At 43.4% G+C, this 16920-nt stretch overlaps 1 protein-coding gene across 7 annotated transcripts in view; it reads left to right on the forward strand.

The window, feature by feature from the left end:
* RNF139 (ring finger protein 139) overlaps positions 1-16423 on the forward strand; it is a 40878-nt gene extending 24455 nt beyond the window's left edge. For 5 of the 7 annotated variants that reach the window (XM_069780037.1, XM_069780040.1, XM_069780041.1 and 2 more), the window contains one exon: positions 14368-16423. In XM_069780037.1, the coding sequence (XP_069636138.1) occupies positions 14427-16178 (1752 nt within the window). In that variant the 5' untranslated portion in view covers positions 14368-14426 and the 3' untranslated portion in view covers positions 16179-16423. Of the gene's footprint in view, positions 1-8846; positions 9237-9767; positions 9955-14367 lie in introns of those variants that run through there. The other 2 variants (XM_069780036.1, XM_009918224.2) reach the window with 2 other exon arrangements.
* Positions 16424-16920: the final 497 nt, after the last annotated feature.

The raw sequence follows: 16920 nt of genomic DNA on the forward strand, positions 1-16920 counted from the left end.
ACCCTGAGAGTTTCATTTACTCCAAGTCTAAAGGAGACATTCAGCCAAAAGAGCCATTATTATGCTGCTTTTACATTTAAATCACAAGTTTCAGTGGCTTTTATAGGAAACCAATGTTGGTTCCAGACGAATTATGGTTTTCATGAATATTTATTAAACACCAACATTGCAGTGAAATGTGAGGCTGAGCAAAGGTCATGTGGTGTCAGGTTCCAACGCAAATATTTGATGTGGCTCTAATCAAAGCCAATGCTACAGTTTGCTATCACCTCAGGAAGCTTCAAGGAATTTGCTAACTGAGAGTAAAACCTTGTTCAGAAGTCAAGCATTAAATTCTGAACACAATTCTTTGCTCCTCGCAGTCATCAAAACAAAGCTGAATCTCTTTCTGAAGAACATGAGTTATTTTAGGTATAAGAACTACTGTTTGCTACTTCACAGCCTGTTATGCAGAACTTTACATGATCATAAATACCCCCTTTAAAGTCTATGACTAATACACAAGAGCAGAATTATGAGAATTTTTTTTCCAAGTTAAAGCCATCCTATAGGAAAATGGAATATAAAAATCAAAACACTTCACAAACTGCATTGCATTAATGAAACTAAGAGAAAAGTGGGAAAAGGCTGTGATGATGTTTGCAAAACAGGACACTGATCTGCATTTTTTTTTCAATATCAGATGTAGTACACAGTATATCTTTATAATATATGCACATAATCTACCTCTTACATGCACATTATACATATCAATGCAAATAACACTGCATCTTAAAAAGAAATACTTGAATTGCTCAGATTTTTTCTATTTTCAGTGCTTCAGTATTAAAATATAAAACTGGTTCATAAAACAGAAATTCTGTGCTCCACATCACTTGCAGTTAAGAGGGATAGGGTGGGAACTGGAACCACCTATACAAGCACATGAAAAATTCAGTCAGTTTAGTTTCAGCACCCTCCCAAAATTTACAAGGCCACTTCTTACATCACTGATGTGCTATCCAGCCCTTAGTGGTAAACTTCCTCTCACCCAGCCTAAGTCAAATGAAGGTTTGGGAACCATCCAGCCTTCCTGGATAGGCCATCAGGAGATGTCTTCTCTGACATCTCTGGAGGATTCCAGCTCTTCAAAGACAAGTGTCTGAGACAATGGGTGTCTGTCTGTCCTCACTGATTTCTCAGGAAGCCTGGATAGTTAACATACAGTAGGCTTTTAGAGAGCCGTCAGCCGAGAGGAACCCTACCCCAGGCATCTCGAGATGGTGATAAAACCAAAGATCTGAAATGCCTTTGAATGACCTTATTTCTCTCCATTAACAGAGGAAGTGAGGTTGACTGGATGTCCAGCTTCAACTCTTCAACATCAGGCAAAATCTGCTGGACATTAGTTCAGATTTCGGCATCAACCCCATGAAATTTATCACCGTTTCTACTAAAGTCTGGATTTCCCTGGGAGAAGAAAGACTAGACTGGTCATCGCTCTGTATTACAAATCACTTACGCTCTACTTCATGTGAGACAAAACTGCTACCCTCTTCTTCCCACCCCCTCATCAAGACAGTAGCTATATGCAGTCCAAATTACACTAATCCCTCTAACCCAGCCTCGTGCATGGTTAATACTCAGACCTGTCTTTTTGCCAACCAGATTCAATGATTTACAAACACATTGCTGAAGGCTTTTCATGGGAGCAATGTTAGGATCCTCCTCTACCAGGGAGGATCCTCCAAGAAGACCACATTTTCTGCTGTGGCAGGTCTAGTTTCCAGTATAATTTCACGTTCTCTCTACTTTTGTATCTCATATGTTGTCTGTGAACAAATATCTCCCAGATCAGCTCTTCTGAAGACTGAAATCATCCTGAGAGATGTGTCGTTTTAGCTAAAACCAGAAAATTCTTTCCAGTATGCTTAATTAATAATAATAATAAAAAAGCTACAATACAGAGCAGCTGACACTTTCAATTGGTTTTAACTAGTTTTATATTAGCTAACTGTTGTTAACTAGCTAGAAGTTGTCTCAGTGTGACCAGCAGTACAAATCAGGCCTGTGAGCCATTTCAGTTATCAGGAACTAGCTAAATTTAGTAGCCCACAGATTAGCAAATAGCTCCTGTTTGGGACTGCGTATGCAAAGGGCAGGGGGGGCAGGGTTGTCCTGCACGTGACTTCAGAAAACTGAGCTTCTCCACTACGATTTTTTTCTGCTAAGGCTTTGTACTGGTAGTGGAGTTCAGCAAGACCGGCAATTACAGTGTGAACCTCAAGATGGCTTGGTAACATTGAACATGGTCCTACTGAGAAGCAGAGGAACGCTCTGGTAGACAAGGCTCAGCCCAGTAGTGACAGGGAGATTAATGTTTCCACAGCTGGGATTTTCTCTACAAGGCAGCATTTTTCAGGAAGACCACATTTTCTGCTGTCGTATGGCTAGCTTCCAGTATAATTCTGATTCTCTCCACTTTTGTCTTTCACACAAGTAGTATAAATCGTAAAATGAATGTTGAGCCCCAGGCTGAAGGAACCTGCCTTGCTCTTTGTTATTTCACTTTGTAACTTGGGGGTTCTACAACTGTATTCCAGATGTTGCTAAATATCTGAAAGAAACAGTTCTACAAGGCCTTTGTTTTCTGTATATTGAATTAGAATAGCCAGATCTTGCCCTTCAGCTGTACAGCTCACTGTATGCAGCCAAGCATCACCTCGTAAGGGGAAAAAAAGTTGAGTGTAATGTATAATTATTTTCACTAGCTATAAAAACCAACTATATGTACAGCTGCTATTTAATTTGTGGTTTCAAAGGGAAAATTTTCATTAATTAGGTTAAAAATTAACACTGGATCTGCATTTTATTTATGACCTTTACAGCTGTATAACACAAAGCATGGCTGAGGACAGAGAACGTGCTACAACGGCAGCATTTGTTCTTCCATGTGCCTCACATAAAATATCACAATTATTTCTATTTCTCCCTCTCAATCAGGCACACCATTTCTGTACTGTTGTCTAGCATTTGAAAAAATGCACTGCACCGGCTGTCAGGCTTTTCCAACTTCCCACCTGTTTTAGCAAAGACACATTTTTCTTTGAACAAATAGATATTGAGCTCACAAGAAGTAATAGTCAAGAACAGCTACAGAACAAAAACTAATATTAAAATCCACAAAAATACTGAATATCAATTCCTAGGACAAATTTCTAGCATCTGCTCTGTAAATAAAAGATACTGTAAATATATTTCACTACTTTTAACATTCCACAGTTATTTTTACTGAGTATGTAATTTGTAGTAAAGCACGCTGCCTTTTCTACTATGGATTAGTAACAGGATTGGGGGGTGGCGCTGGGAAAACTGTTAGGAAAGGGTATGATACCCAACAGGCAAGCACATTATATTGCCTGTCTCAAAAAGATGCACTCAGACAATCAAAAATCATGGCAGGAGAAAAAGGCATACTTGGCAATAATAAAAGAAAGGAGCTTTATTAATTTTTTCTTTTTGCTTGCTTAGTCAAGTCTTTAAATCAGGTCTGAAATACATAGTTAGCAGCTCTGGAAAAGAAGGCAAACCTCTGCAGCAGAAGCCACAATGTGTGTGTGTGTGGCGAGTTGTGAAAGACAGACATTTCTCCATGTCGTCCTTGGAAAACAAAACAACAACAACAAAACCAGTGTAGGCGAAGGATCAGGGAGGAGCGATCTTCAGTGGTGCATTTCCCAAAGGCCCCAGCACAGAGGAGAACCGGAGCCAAGAAAGCCAGAAGTGAGTGCTGCCTTCGGCACGGCACCTCGGGCAGGAGCTGGGCAGCAGAGCTCTGGCTGGCAACCGGCCGGCGTTGTCCACCTCTGCCGTCCTCTCGGAGAGAAGAGGTCCGTGGCGGGCGGTACACCTCTCTGGTAGCCAGAGAGACACCAGGAAGGGGGGTGCAGTCCTCAGACATAATCCGCGTCTCTTCCTTTTCTTGTTTCCCTGCTAAGTATGCTGGTCATAGTTAGGAAATGAGATAAATATGCCAGTGAGCAACTGTTAATACAATTCGTTCTCTTACCAGCCTTTTTTCACAGGAGACAAAACCCAAAGGCTCTTTCTCTGGACAGTTTTACAGAAAACTGTAAAGCCATGAACAGCAAGGCCTAATGCATTTCTTCACAATCATCTCTTTAAAGATAATGAGAAAGTTTGTCATTAAAAGAATATGGGGAAACTTACAGAACTAAGAGATTTTCCTCATGCACATGATCCACTTGTAAGTAAGTCTTGTCTCCTGTCAGAGATGACCCAAGACTCATCCTTGTGTTTTTACTCTCCAGCGCATGCCTTGCTTTGTCAAGACAGAAAACTCTTCCGGGCATTTGGAACTTTCCAAGTGAGCATTCTCTTCAAGTAACAAGCATAAAACCACCGTCCTCCATTGAGGGAAAGGGAAAGAGAATGAGTGCTCATGTGTTACAGACATTGTCACTTCATGCAGATCTGAAATCAAAATTGATCTTTCACACAAACAAGTTATTACAATTTATTTTGTCAAATATTTACTGTGAGTAAATTGCTTTCTGCCTTCTTAGCTTCTTTTAAGAAATGCTATCTAAGCTCATGGTATTTAGCTGTAGGGAAGGAATAAAACCCAAACTTAATAAAATGACTAATCTTAAACACATTAACTCTTATAAGGAAATTCTTAATATATTGAAAAGGTCCCTGTGTCAATAACAACATTTACAGGTTTTACCTTAGGTTTTCAAATGTTATCTTGATTTGCTCTTTTTCTCTTCAGAAGAAGACACAGATGCAAACTATTCTTGGGTAAAGGCTACCGATGTCTTTAATTGTAGTATTAAAACCAGTCATGTGAGCGTAAATTGTTTCCATTGAACCTTAAGTAGTAATACGTTAGTCTTTAAATATTTTGCAAGTACCACATTGGAAGTATCACATACGAAAGTCTATCTATACTGAACTGCAGAACAACAAGTTATACGTAGGAAAGTCAACACATCTATCTGCATTAGCTGGCAATTCATTCTCATTAGTAGCGCACACACTGACAAAGCCGTGAACACTGCGTTCAGGCAGGCAGAACTGATGACACAAGCTGTCCTCCGCAGGAGGTAATGAGCAGCTTCACCAAGGCACAACTGGGGGTCACCCAAATGCTGAATCCACCAAAGCCTTACGTTAATAAAAACACTGATATTTGGCTTTTAAAAAAATGCCGATTGGTCTCTTTTATGCCAGAATATCATCCTAGGAGAAGAAAATCCCCTTTAGGTTCCTTTCATGACTCTTGGTTTTTGTTTCAGTCCAAAATACAGACATCCTTACTGGTTGTAATGAAAAAGCTGCTATGACAAAATGAAAGATAGCCTGTACAGAGCTTTATTCTTCTATAAAGAATGCACAATGATACTGGGTAATTCACCGCAAAAGGTATCTAGGAAGGAGAAATGAAATTCGGAAATAGTTAATATATTGCTACGTTCATTGCAACCTAAAACCAATTTTTGACATGCACATTTTGCACTGTTTTTCTTGGCAGCCAACTGTTTTCATACTTACAAAATTTATTGTTATTGTATCAAGCTAAATCTACATGTGGTATTCCAAGGCAAAGATAATCGTGTGCATTTAAAGCTTTTCAGGATCTTGTAGTTAGAAAAAAACCCAGTACTCTAAAACCTTCCCTGCATTTTTATTCTTTTCACTTATAAAAATTGGATTTTTGCAAGACCATGTGATTTGGTAGTATCTGATGTAAGCATTGGTGCTAATCCAGTCAAGCCTTTGGGTTGAAGGGCTCATGAGAGCAATTAAGGAAAAGGAGGAGTTTTAAAAACTCAAAAGTTGTTTTGCCAAAAAAGTGGTTTTAGATGTGGCCATCCTATATGGGCACAGACCCTAAACATGGCCTCAGCAGACTGGTATAGAAAATACGCAGCTCTACCATTCCGTAAGGTAAAAAAGATTGCTTTATGTCCCGTTATTTCAGTGCATGCTAGTTACACAGCTGTAGTTCAACGAAACCATCAGATGCTGCACTTTATAATTTGTATTTATGCAGTTCCTGTGGTTCTAAAAATCTCAAAATTGAAAAATGTTAACAGCTTTTGAAAAAATTGTATGAATTTTGACCACTCTGAGCTGTCAAAAAAATCCCCAAAATAATTTTTACATGACTGAGAGCAAACCCCCAACCTCCTGCCACATGCCGTACAGAATGCCAAAGAATTCCAGTGACTTATATTTGTTATTGAAATAAATTGATCTGCGACTTTCTGACTCATAGCCTGATACAGGAGGTGTATTAAATTATTCGGAAAGCATTTTCGAGTGTTAAGTTCTTATTTATTACGAAACAGCTCCCTAGGGCATGTTCTTCTGCACTGCCTTGTCATGGGGTGTAGGCTTGACACTCGACACGTTTACCAAGTCAGGTACACGCAGCCACAACGACACATGAACAACCTTCACCTTGGAGTTCAGGACTATTTGCCCTTAACAGTTAATCTATGTAGACAAATAAAGGATATAAATAATATAATAAAGGCTTAATTTGTATGTTAGCTTGTGGAAAAAAAAATTGCAGAAGTCCCCAACTAAGAAAACTTTTTTTTGTACAAGTATTAATATGAATTTACTTAGAATAGGATTTCACCCCCAGATTTACAAAGAAGTGGAGACTACATTTAACCCTAGATATAATACGACAAATTTTCCTGAATTTGTATATATAACTGAAGTGAATTCAGTAGTTATGCTTGCATAACAAAGTTGACTTTGGTTTATTATTCCACTTTTGAAACTATGCAGTACAAATTGCAAAATGAAAAATATCCAGTAGGTGTCATCTTCCTACATATTGTAGGTATGATAATCAAGTTTAGATTTTTTTTTTTAACTGAAATGAAAAGTACGAGTCTTACACACTGCAACAAGTCTTCTGAAGAACGCACGTAAAAAATGTATGAATTTGATCTGATACGCTTTACTAACACTAGGATTTCTGGAATATTTGCAAGCTGGAACTGTTTATGCACAAAATGATTTGCAGATACGCATGACTGTACTTACATGCCTAAATAACATCTGTAAAATATGCCTGTAAATGCACGTTATTTAAACCTGAAAATCCATTTAATGGATTCCATTTAATCCATGTGTCCTTAAAGCAATATAAATAAGTACTACAGCGTTGCCTCTGATCCTGAAGCCTGCGTTGCAAAAATAGACTTGAGATCCTCTTTACTGATGAGGATATTTAATGAAGCTGGAAGGGCCTCGGGAGGGCAGGGAATCCCATTTCCATAAACGGTGTTTCAAGTTGTTGATTTCTTGAAATTGCACCTCATATAAATATTTTCATGCGCATTATTGAGCATTATCAAGTACCCAGATCTGCTTGATTTACATTGCTTTTCATTTCAGACCGAATACTTTTATTTATATTCAGCAGCTTCATACTTAGTTGAGGAGTAAAATTATCCAGGCAAGCCTGAATCACTGTGATTCAGCCATCTTCAAACCCAAGTAAAATAAACACATTTTAAAGCCTAACCTCTGTTGTCTGGCATGGGGATACTTACTGGGTCAGAGTTATGCCTTTCAGCATGTGATTAAAACATGCACTTTGTCCGTGTCCGTGGATTTTGTAATACAATCCTTTAGCAATCTGGCAACGTTTCTGGCTTTGTTAGTGGGGCAGCGCTTAGGAAAGTTCCTACGCAATGCTGTTGTTGCCTGATCCAAGATCCTTTGGCAACGACCTGAAGATTTCCAAGGCTTAAGCCACGACCTAGCCAGGCTCACGAAGAGGCTGAGCCGTGGCAGGTGAAGCCGGAGGCGGACAGTGGCAGCACACGGCAGCGTGGCAGACGCCGCCGGGCACGCCAGCCGCGTTCAGTTCGGGCCTGACACCCGCTCGCGGTTTGCACAAGCGATGGGGTGGGAAACGCCCCCGTTTCAGAGGGCCTAACACTGATTGCACGTTTGCATTTAAGTTTTTTGTTTGCTTGGTTTTAAATCAAGTCAGCTGGAAGTTTCCAGTAGTTCCCCCGTCTCTGCGGCTTCTGCGAAGGCGCACGAGGAAGGAAACAGGAGTTCAAAGGAAAACGCCTTTTTTTTCCATACGATCCCGATCCACGCTTACGCACCCAGTAAGGCAGGGCTTTTGCATCACACACGAAAGGAAATTCTGCAGTAACCCTCCCCTGGCGAAAAGCTCTCCGAGGTGAGCTTGACTCACCGGGGAGCAGCGGGGGGCACCTTCCCTCGGGGCAGAGAGGAGCTGGCCGGCGGGGAAGGGACACCCACCGCCACCGGCTCCCGGCGGGGCGGGCCGGGCCCGCCAAACAAGCACGCTTTTTTAGTCTTCGTTGTGGTGGAGTAGTGCTCTTAGGCATACGAGGAGTGAACCCCACTTTACCTTTTATGTAATAGCAGATGGCGCGCTTTTTTTTTTTTTTTTTTCCCCCGCTTTGCCTCTGCGGACACGCCAGAGGGGGAAGGGCGAAGCTCCCCGGGAGCGCGGCGCGGCAGGGCAAGACGAGCCCCCGACAGCGCCAGCCCGGCTGACTTCGGCCCCGCTGCTCCGCTCCGCCACCTTCCCCCAGGGCCCTCGGGCTGGGGGCGGGGGGGGAAAACCGGCCGCCGGCCCCGCAGCGACACCACCGACGCCGCCTCAGGCGGCGCGCGCGCGGAGCCGCCTTCCCCCGCCGGCGGCGGGAGAGCGGTGGCGCGCGCCGCCCGCCGCCTCCCCTCTTTCGTGGAGCCGGGGGCGGGGCCGCGCATTGCGACGTCCACGCGGCCCCGCCCCGCCCCGCCCCCGCGGCCCCGCTGGGGCCGGCGCTGCCGAGGGAGCGCAGAGGAACATGGAGGCGGCGGCGGCGCGGCGGGGGGCCCGGCCGGGTCGGGCGGCGGGCGCGGGGCGGTAGCGAGGCCGCCGGCCGGCCGGTCGGCCGCCCTCCACCACCCCCCTTACCCCAACCGCCCCCCCCCCCCCTCCGCTTTTTAAGAGGCGGGAGAGGCGGGCTGCCTGCCCCCCCCACCCCCCCCTCAGGGGATGGCGACGCCGGGCCCTCCGCAGCTCCCGTGGCTGCGGCTGGGCCCGCGGCTGCGCTCCGGGCTGGAGGTCGCGCTGCGGGTGCCCAGCCTGTTCCTCATCGACGCCATCTTCAACTCGTCCCCGCTGCCGGGGGGCTCCCTGGGCGCCGCGCTCCTGGGCGCGCTGCTGCGGCTGCTGGGTGAGGAGAGAGCGAGAGACAGACCTTCCCCTCCCCTCCCCTCCCCTCCCTTCCCGCCGCGGGACGGGCCGGCTGCCGCCCCGCCTCGCAGCTCCGGCCTTCGCCACCGGCCCGGCGCTCTGTGGGGGGGTTGGGGGCGGAGGGGGTGTGCGTGGGTCGGCGCCCCCCTCGGTGCGGGGCCCCTCCTGGCCGCTGCCTGCCCCCCGCTGGCCTCGTTCGCAGCCGCTGCTCTGCCCCGTCCCCTCGGCCCGCCCGCCGCCGCCGCCGCCTCCCGGGCTGCCGCTGTCGCGGCCTGTCTGTCTCCTCGCCCCCCGCCCCGTCTCCGACCCCTGCCTGCCGTCTCCTTTCAGCCGCCTTTCAGCCTTTACCCGGCGGGGCTGCGCCCCTCGGGCGGCGGCGCAGGGAGCCCGGCTGAGCCGAGCCTGGGGCCCGCGGGGGACGGGCGGGCGCCATGTGCGCGGGGCCCCTCCTGGGCGGAAAAGGTGTGAGTCGGCGTGTGGGGCTGCGGTGGGGGGGGGGGGTTGTTCGAAAAGCGCTTCGGGTAGAGCGAGGTCTTCCTGAAACACGGTGTTGAGCCCTCGTGTTAGGAGCAGCCGTTCGGAAATGCCGGGAATTTGGTTCCCAGGTGGAAGAGAAGTTTCTTGAAACTCGCCGATGGTTGTCTTGAAGCTTTTTTTTCTTCCCTGGGATGAAGGCTGAAAATCACTCGTGTAACTAGGTGAAATTATTCTCATTTTTCAGTATTACTTGTTACCTGGGGTTCTTACGTAGCCTCGGCTAGGTGGGAGCCCCGCTCTGCAAACTCTTGTGCAGTGATGCCGCATCGTGGATTGCGTCTTGGAGCCGGGAGTCCTGAGGCAGGCAGGCAGGAAGGAAAGGAGAACCCAAAATACAGCGAGAGCTTTTTTTTTAGCAGGCCTGTGACATGCTGATTTTGTGTTTTGTTTGATGTTTATAGTAGAAAAAAAAAAACAGGAAGGAGATAGGTGGTATGGCTGTTGGGGTGGGAAGCTGAGAAGAGAGGTTAAACGGAAAGGTACGCCGTGAGAAGTGTAGTGGCGACGGCACTGCAGAAGTTGAGGAGCAGAGGGGAAAAAGTGAAGGATAACCTATAGCGTGACGGCGGGTGGGAGGAGAACGAAGGGGGAAGGTAACAAAACAAAGCAGATGCTTCGTTTGGGCTGCTTCTCCATAGGTAAAGGGTGCCTGGGAAAGCTGCTGCTGGTGTGAGAAGCGAGGTTGAGGAGGTCCTGACTTGCTTCCTTTGCCTGCCCTTGCAGCTGGTACCTACGGCTTTGGGAGGGGGAGGAGGGGTTCTTCCTCCCTACTTCCCATTTTCTTGACCCTTTGTTCCACACTTCTGGAATTGCAAAGAGCGGTCCCCACCGATAAGTCTTTTTTTTTTTTTTTTTTTTTTTAAATTACATTGCGTTGTCTCACCAACATAATTTTACGAGTCCTTCATCATATGATCCAGACGCTGTAGGAAGTGCCTTGAAATTAATCCCATGTAAATGAGAATGGTGGATGTGTTATTCGATTATCTCTCTTAAGTGTGTGTGATATTGGGATTAACAGATTAAGGCGCTTTTCAGGATTGCATTTATATGATTACTTTTCTGGAAGCGTTTGGGGCAAGAAGTGGGTAATCCCTCCTCTGCCTCCTGCAAAAGAGTTTTGGGAACAGTTTATGCCAAGAGACTTATCTTGTACTTTGAGAGAAGTGGTCTGTGGTTCTTGGCTTTCCAAAATTAAAGAAAAATTAAAATGTAACCACTGAAAGATGATGTTAGAGATCTTCCATGTGGTTCAGACAACAGAGTGCTTTTGCATCTATTTTTTCCTCATCTGAATTTAAGGATTACGGGGTTGGGTTTTTGCTGCTGTTAGGATAAACCGAAATACTTTTTTTGGATCATTTTGTATTTCAATAGTGGGGAAGTTGCCCTTTTAGTTACCATTTGCAGGCTTTGAAAGTCTGATCCAAATTTTCCCTGTAGCACAATACTATTTAGCATAGCATAAACGCAGAGCTTGTCCTCTAGATACAGAGACTGTGGCTCTGGGGAGATTGGATAGCTTTCAGGGGTGATGTTGAACAGTTCTGAAATACTCTGCAGTTTCTTCAAGAATGCTAATAGAGATCTGTATCATTTTTAAAAAGTCTTAACTGCAGGATTCCTCGGTCTGATTCTTCCATCACTTATTTTTTACACAATTATGGAGAGTTACACACAGCACAGAACTAAGTTCTACAACTGCAATGCAATTTTTCTTGAATATTTCTCATTAACCTTGCTTTGTCTCCAATACGATGTTTACCTTTTGTATCTTTGCATGTTTCTTTTTAAGTGTCTGGGTTCCCGCAGAACCAGCACCCCCAGGAGTGTGAAACTGTTGACTTCTGACAGCAGTCCCCTCCTCAGCAAGGACACTTGATTTTTGAGAGGGTTACTATAAATACTGTAGTCTGTAGAAAGGTGTGGAAGGAAGTAGAATGGTTGTGGGGCTAGGGAAAAGATAAATTTGGCAGTTCCACATGATTAAAATACATATGTGTAAAGGTAATTAAACCCTGCAGTTGACTGAAAGTTGAATCCTAGGTAGTGTGCTACTATAAAGATACTGACAAATTGCCAGAGTTGAAGGAAAAAAAATGAGAGGGAGGGATTCACTGTAACATAAGAAACGATTTTAAAAGTAAACGTGCGTGGTTTGATTAAACGCTGTGTTTGGAAGGCCATGCTGGAGACAGTTGGTGATGGGCTGGCACAGATAGGGACAGTAAAGATGAGCAGCAGTATATACAGAGGCATGAGGCAAATCTTATCAAAGGAGGAACTGCAGCATTTCTTAGGGGAAAACGGGAACAGATCTACTGTTTGGTGAAAACTTTGCAGGGTAAGGGGAAGTCTTGTCGTGGCAAGATGGGCTGAATTACGTAAATGGAGATGAGGGGAGAGGAGTGCTCACCTCCCCTTCTGAGCTCTGAGTTACCTCCTGTGGTCTTTTAAGGTTCTTTTTTGGGGGGAGGGGTCATGACTTCTCCACGCAAGTGTTGACAGAGAAATGCTTTGCCTTATGTTAGTCCCTCTTTAGAGGAACCAGTAAGTCTAGCTTTTCTATTGACTCATTGTAGTACTGTTTTTAGGGATGTGTCTTGCTGTGGAATGTCAGTGTTTTAGGATGGCCTATAGTATCTAAGTACAGGCCTTTTACTGCAACTGTAAGGAAGAAAAATAGGTTTTGCCAACAGACGTGTTTCAGAGCAGCCTGCTTAGTGCAAAATGTGTCTCATTTGGCTCAAATGATCAGAATTATGTAAATAATGAGCTTGTTACAGGCATGTGAGCCTTTTCTGTGTGTTGTGAGAAAAGACAAAGGGTACAAACTTGTCAGCAGTGTTAGCTTTCCCAAAAGTGTTTATGGTGGTATGCATGAAAAGGCAGTGGAACTGGCAAGCTTATTTAAAAAAAAAAAAAAAAAAAGTGCTGTATGTAACAAATATTCAGCTTTTCATGGAAGAACTGAGCTATGATACTAGGCACTTTCTGAAGTCTGATTGAGGCTTTTCCTTAGTCCACTTCACAAGGTTACTAGGTTAATGATTAGTTAAGGAGAATGTTTTTATATCAGCCAATGCTGCTGGCAAGGAATACTGTTAAGGTGCATTAATAACTTTTTTGTAGTCTGCCTTTTGCTATTGATTCATGTTGACCCTCTCCCTTCTTACTCAGTCCTCCAGGCTGGGTGGGGGTTTTGTTTGTTTGGTTTTGGGTTTGTTTATTTTGTTTTGTTTTTAATACAAGCAGCTGGCAACACTACTGGTGGAATCAAATGCTGAGTCTTAGCAAAGTTTTTTATTCCTGTGATCAAGATACCATGGCTTAAAATATTTTTTTAAACACTTGATTATGGAGGATTTTGAAAAATCTAAAATACAATCGTCAGAAAAGATTGATGCTATCCTCCAGTAGAAAGAGGATTACTTGTGATTTCATTAGATTTAGTACAGAGATTGAAAGCAACTTGCAATCAAATATAAGTTGCAGAGATCGAAATCTCTCCAAACTGGTTGGGACTGGAAGCTGATTGAGAAGCCCAAAACAAAGGCAGTGTGTTTCCTGAAGAAAACAACTTTTAAGGAAGTGAATCTAGTGATAAGTGCCATTTAATTTAACACCTGTTAGGGCAGAGCCCTTACCTATGTAGTACATAGTGATGAAATTCATAAGCTACACTGCAGAAGGAATTTAATGCAAGGACGTAAATGTAATACCAAGGTGCTACAGATGCTGTGATAGGATTTCTCATAGGAAGGTGCAGACTTCCCAGTCGTGGTCAAGATGTGCGCATGGTCAGTATGAGGGAAAGCTTAGCGAACAGGAATTTCAAGATCTAAATCTGACTTCTAACAAGTAAGACGCAAGTTCGCACTGGCATTGGCAAAGAGGCGATTGGTGCAGTTTTGGATTCTGTGTACAAAAAAAGCTTTATACTGTGGAAGGTTGTCTCCGTGAGACTTTTGTTTCAGGATGCCTTATCAGAAATGAAAGCAAACTGAAAGGAATTGGAAGAAGAGTGCCCTCTCCCCAGTAAACTACAACAATTTTTCACTATTTTTGCCATTAAAGGGTTTAGCTAAACTGTTTAGGTGACTGTTACCTTTAGTACCCCAGCTTGGACACCTGTAGTTGAGTGCTTTGCTCAAGTGAATTAAGAGACTTGGTAAATTTTAATCATTTATTCCTTATAACTTTGCCTATAAAGATGATGCTGTATCTGGTAACTCTTTTCTGCTTTTAGAACTTGTCTACCCTTCGATTTCGAGAGTAAGGCGGAAAGGCTGGGAGTTGTCACTGCTATAGTCTGAAATGGCAGATGAACTTAACAGTAATTGTGACTTAATGCTTGTATTGGCTTTGCGTTGCAGCTGCAGTGCACAGATGTATTAAATGCAGAGATTAAGTCATCTCTTGTCTGTTCCCTGAAAAGGGTACCATTGGTAATGCAAAGTTACCAGTGACTAATTGGGAAGCGATACATTAAATAAATGTAGCTCCAAAGCTAATAGGTTAACATCTGTTGCTGAATTTCTGCTGAGAACTAAATGATTTCAATCTGTTTTTAGGTGTCTTTGTATCCAGTGTTGTTCTGGTCTTACAACAGAGAGCACTTTTCAAGTTTTATATGATCGCCTCGGCATTTCTGCTGGCTGTGACTTCAGTGTTGGTGAATTACTATGCTTCTTTGCACATAAACTTCTACAGTGCCTACTACACAGCTGCGTTCGGAATTCAGATCTTCCCTCATAAAGGACCTTCGCTATGGATGGCACTTTCCATCCTTCAGCTTACCTTTGGAATTGGGTATGTTACATTGCTAAACGTGCAGTCCATATACTCTCAACTCATCATCCTGGATATACTGATTCCTGTAATCGGCTTGGTTGTTGAATTACCTTTAAACATCCGGCAGATACTAGTTTTTATTTCAGGCCTAGTTCTCACACTAAATACCACAGCCATTTTAGTTATGAAAATTAAATGGTTCTATTATTCGGTACGGTATGTTTATCTGCTGGTGAGGCACATGTATCGCATTTATGGATTACAGCTATTGATGGAAGATACATGGAAAAGGATTCGGTTTCCAGCTGTACTGCGTGTCTTCTGGCTAACGAGACTTACAGCACAAGCTGTGGTATTAACATATGTTGTAAAGATGGCTGAAACTAATACAGAAGAAAAATTCTTCTTGATATCATGGGATAACTGCTGGGAACTGATTTGCAGTCTAATCATAAGTGGGTGTGACTCTACTTTAACTGTGCTAGGCATGAGTGCCGTCATTTCCTCAATAGCGCATTATTTGGGACTCGGTATCTTGGCCTTCATCGGATCAACTGATGAGGATGACAAAAGGCTTGGTTTTGTAGCGCCTGTCTTGTTTTTCATTTTGGCTCTGCAGACTGGCTTAAGTGGACTGAAACCAGAAGAACGGTTAGTTCGCTTGAGTCGAAATATGTGCCTTTTGCTGACCGCAGTCCTGCATTTTATCCATGGAATGACAGACCCTGTGCTGATGTCTCTCAGTGCCTCCCATGTGTCATCGTTTCGCAGACACTTCCCTGTACTGTTTGTTTCTGCTTGCCTTTTCATCCTCCCAGTTCTGCTCAGTTATATCCTCTGGCACCACTATGCACTAAATACATGGCTTTTTGCAGTTACAGCATTCTGTGTAGAGCTTTGCCTAAAAGTAATAGTTTCTATCACTGTTTATATATTGTTTATGATTGATGGCTACTATAATGTGCTATGGGAAAAACTTGATGATTATGTCTATTATGTTCGTTCAACTGGCAATATTATTGAGTTTATATTTGGAGTAATCATGTTTGGAAATGGAGCTTACACAATGGTTTTTGAGTCAGGAAGCAAGATTCGCGCTTGCATGATGTGTCTACACGCATACTTCAATATCTACTTGCAAGCAAAGAATGGCTGGAAGACTTTTATAAATCGCCGGACTGCTGTTAAGAAAATAAACTCACTTCCAGAGGTAAAAGGAAGTCGGTTACATGAAATAGATGATGTCTGTGCAATCTGCTACCATGAGTTCACCACCTCTGCTCGCATTACTCCATGCAACCATTACTTTCACGCACTTTGTCTTCGGAAGTGGCTGTACATTCAGGACACTTGCCCAATGTGCCATCAGAAAGTGTATATTGAGGACAAGGAAAATGCCAGTATCTCTAACAACAGTGGGTTTGTGGCACCAAATGAAAATCCGGTACAAGTTGCAGAAGAAGCTGCTGATGCTGAAAATGAATTAAATGAAGATAATGACAGTTCTGATAGTGATGAGGAAGATGATGACTGTGTGGCACAGCACTTCAATGAGACTCTTAATGTTGACTCTAACTCTCTTGGTGATTAAGATGCTCTTTACTAAGCCGTGAGGTACTTGTTTAAGATTGACTTCAACAGAATAAAAGTATCACTTTGTGGTTATTGTACTTAAGCACAACAGCAGTATCTCAATGTTGAGTCTGTGAATGGTGGTTGTTTACTGTGGTGTGTGCTACTGTAAATATACCTCTAATTTTTGCTGGTCTCTTTAATGACCACCTTAAAATTATGTACATTATTGTACATGGAATAAAACGTTTTCACATGTTTTTACGATGGTTGGAAAAACACTCTTTAATTGATGTAGTGATAATGCTGTGCCAAAGACTGTATACCAGTAAAACCTGATCAATGAGTTCTGGATACAAATGAATAATACTGGTGAAAACGGACTGTTCAGCGGGTCAAATCAGAACTGAAAAGCCTGAACCAAAGCAGCTTTACTTACAAATTCAGTATTAGCAGAGCTTTATCGTTAAAAACTAGTGAGTTGTGTTTTAAAAAAATAAAGTAAATAAAAATTTAGGTTGGTAGACTTAATGTTATAGCATTTGCGTACATGGAACAAAAGACAAAGCTGCTAAGCTTTCTGGTAAAGTAGTAAAGCATGCCATTGATGTGTTAAACACTTCTGAATTACCAGTAGTAGCTTGAAGTGCTCTACATGTGAACTCAACAGCCTGATATTCATCTTGTAATGCATACAGGTATTAACAAGAGTTGCTAGCTTGGGCTGTCCTTGAAATCAATCCTGAATCTTGATGAAAGGG

The sequence above is a fragment of the Haliaeetus albicilla genome, chromosome 3 (genome assembly GCF_947461875.1).
Source record: "Haliaeetus albicilla chromosome 3, bHalAlb1.1, whole genome shotgun sequence".
NCBI lineage: Eukaryota > Metazoa > Chordata > Aves > Accipitriformes > Accipitridae > Haliaeetus > Haliaeetus albicilla.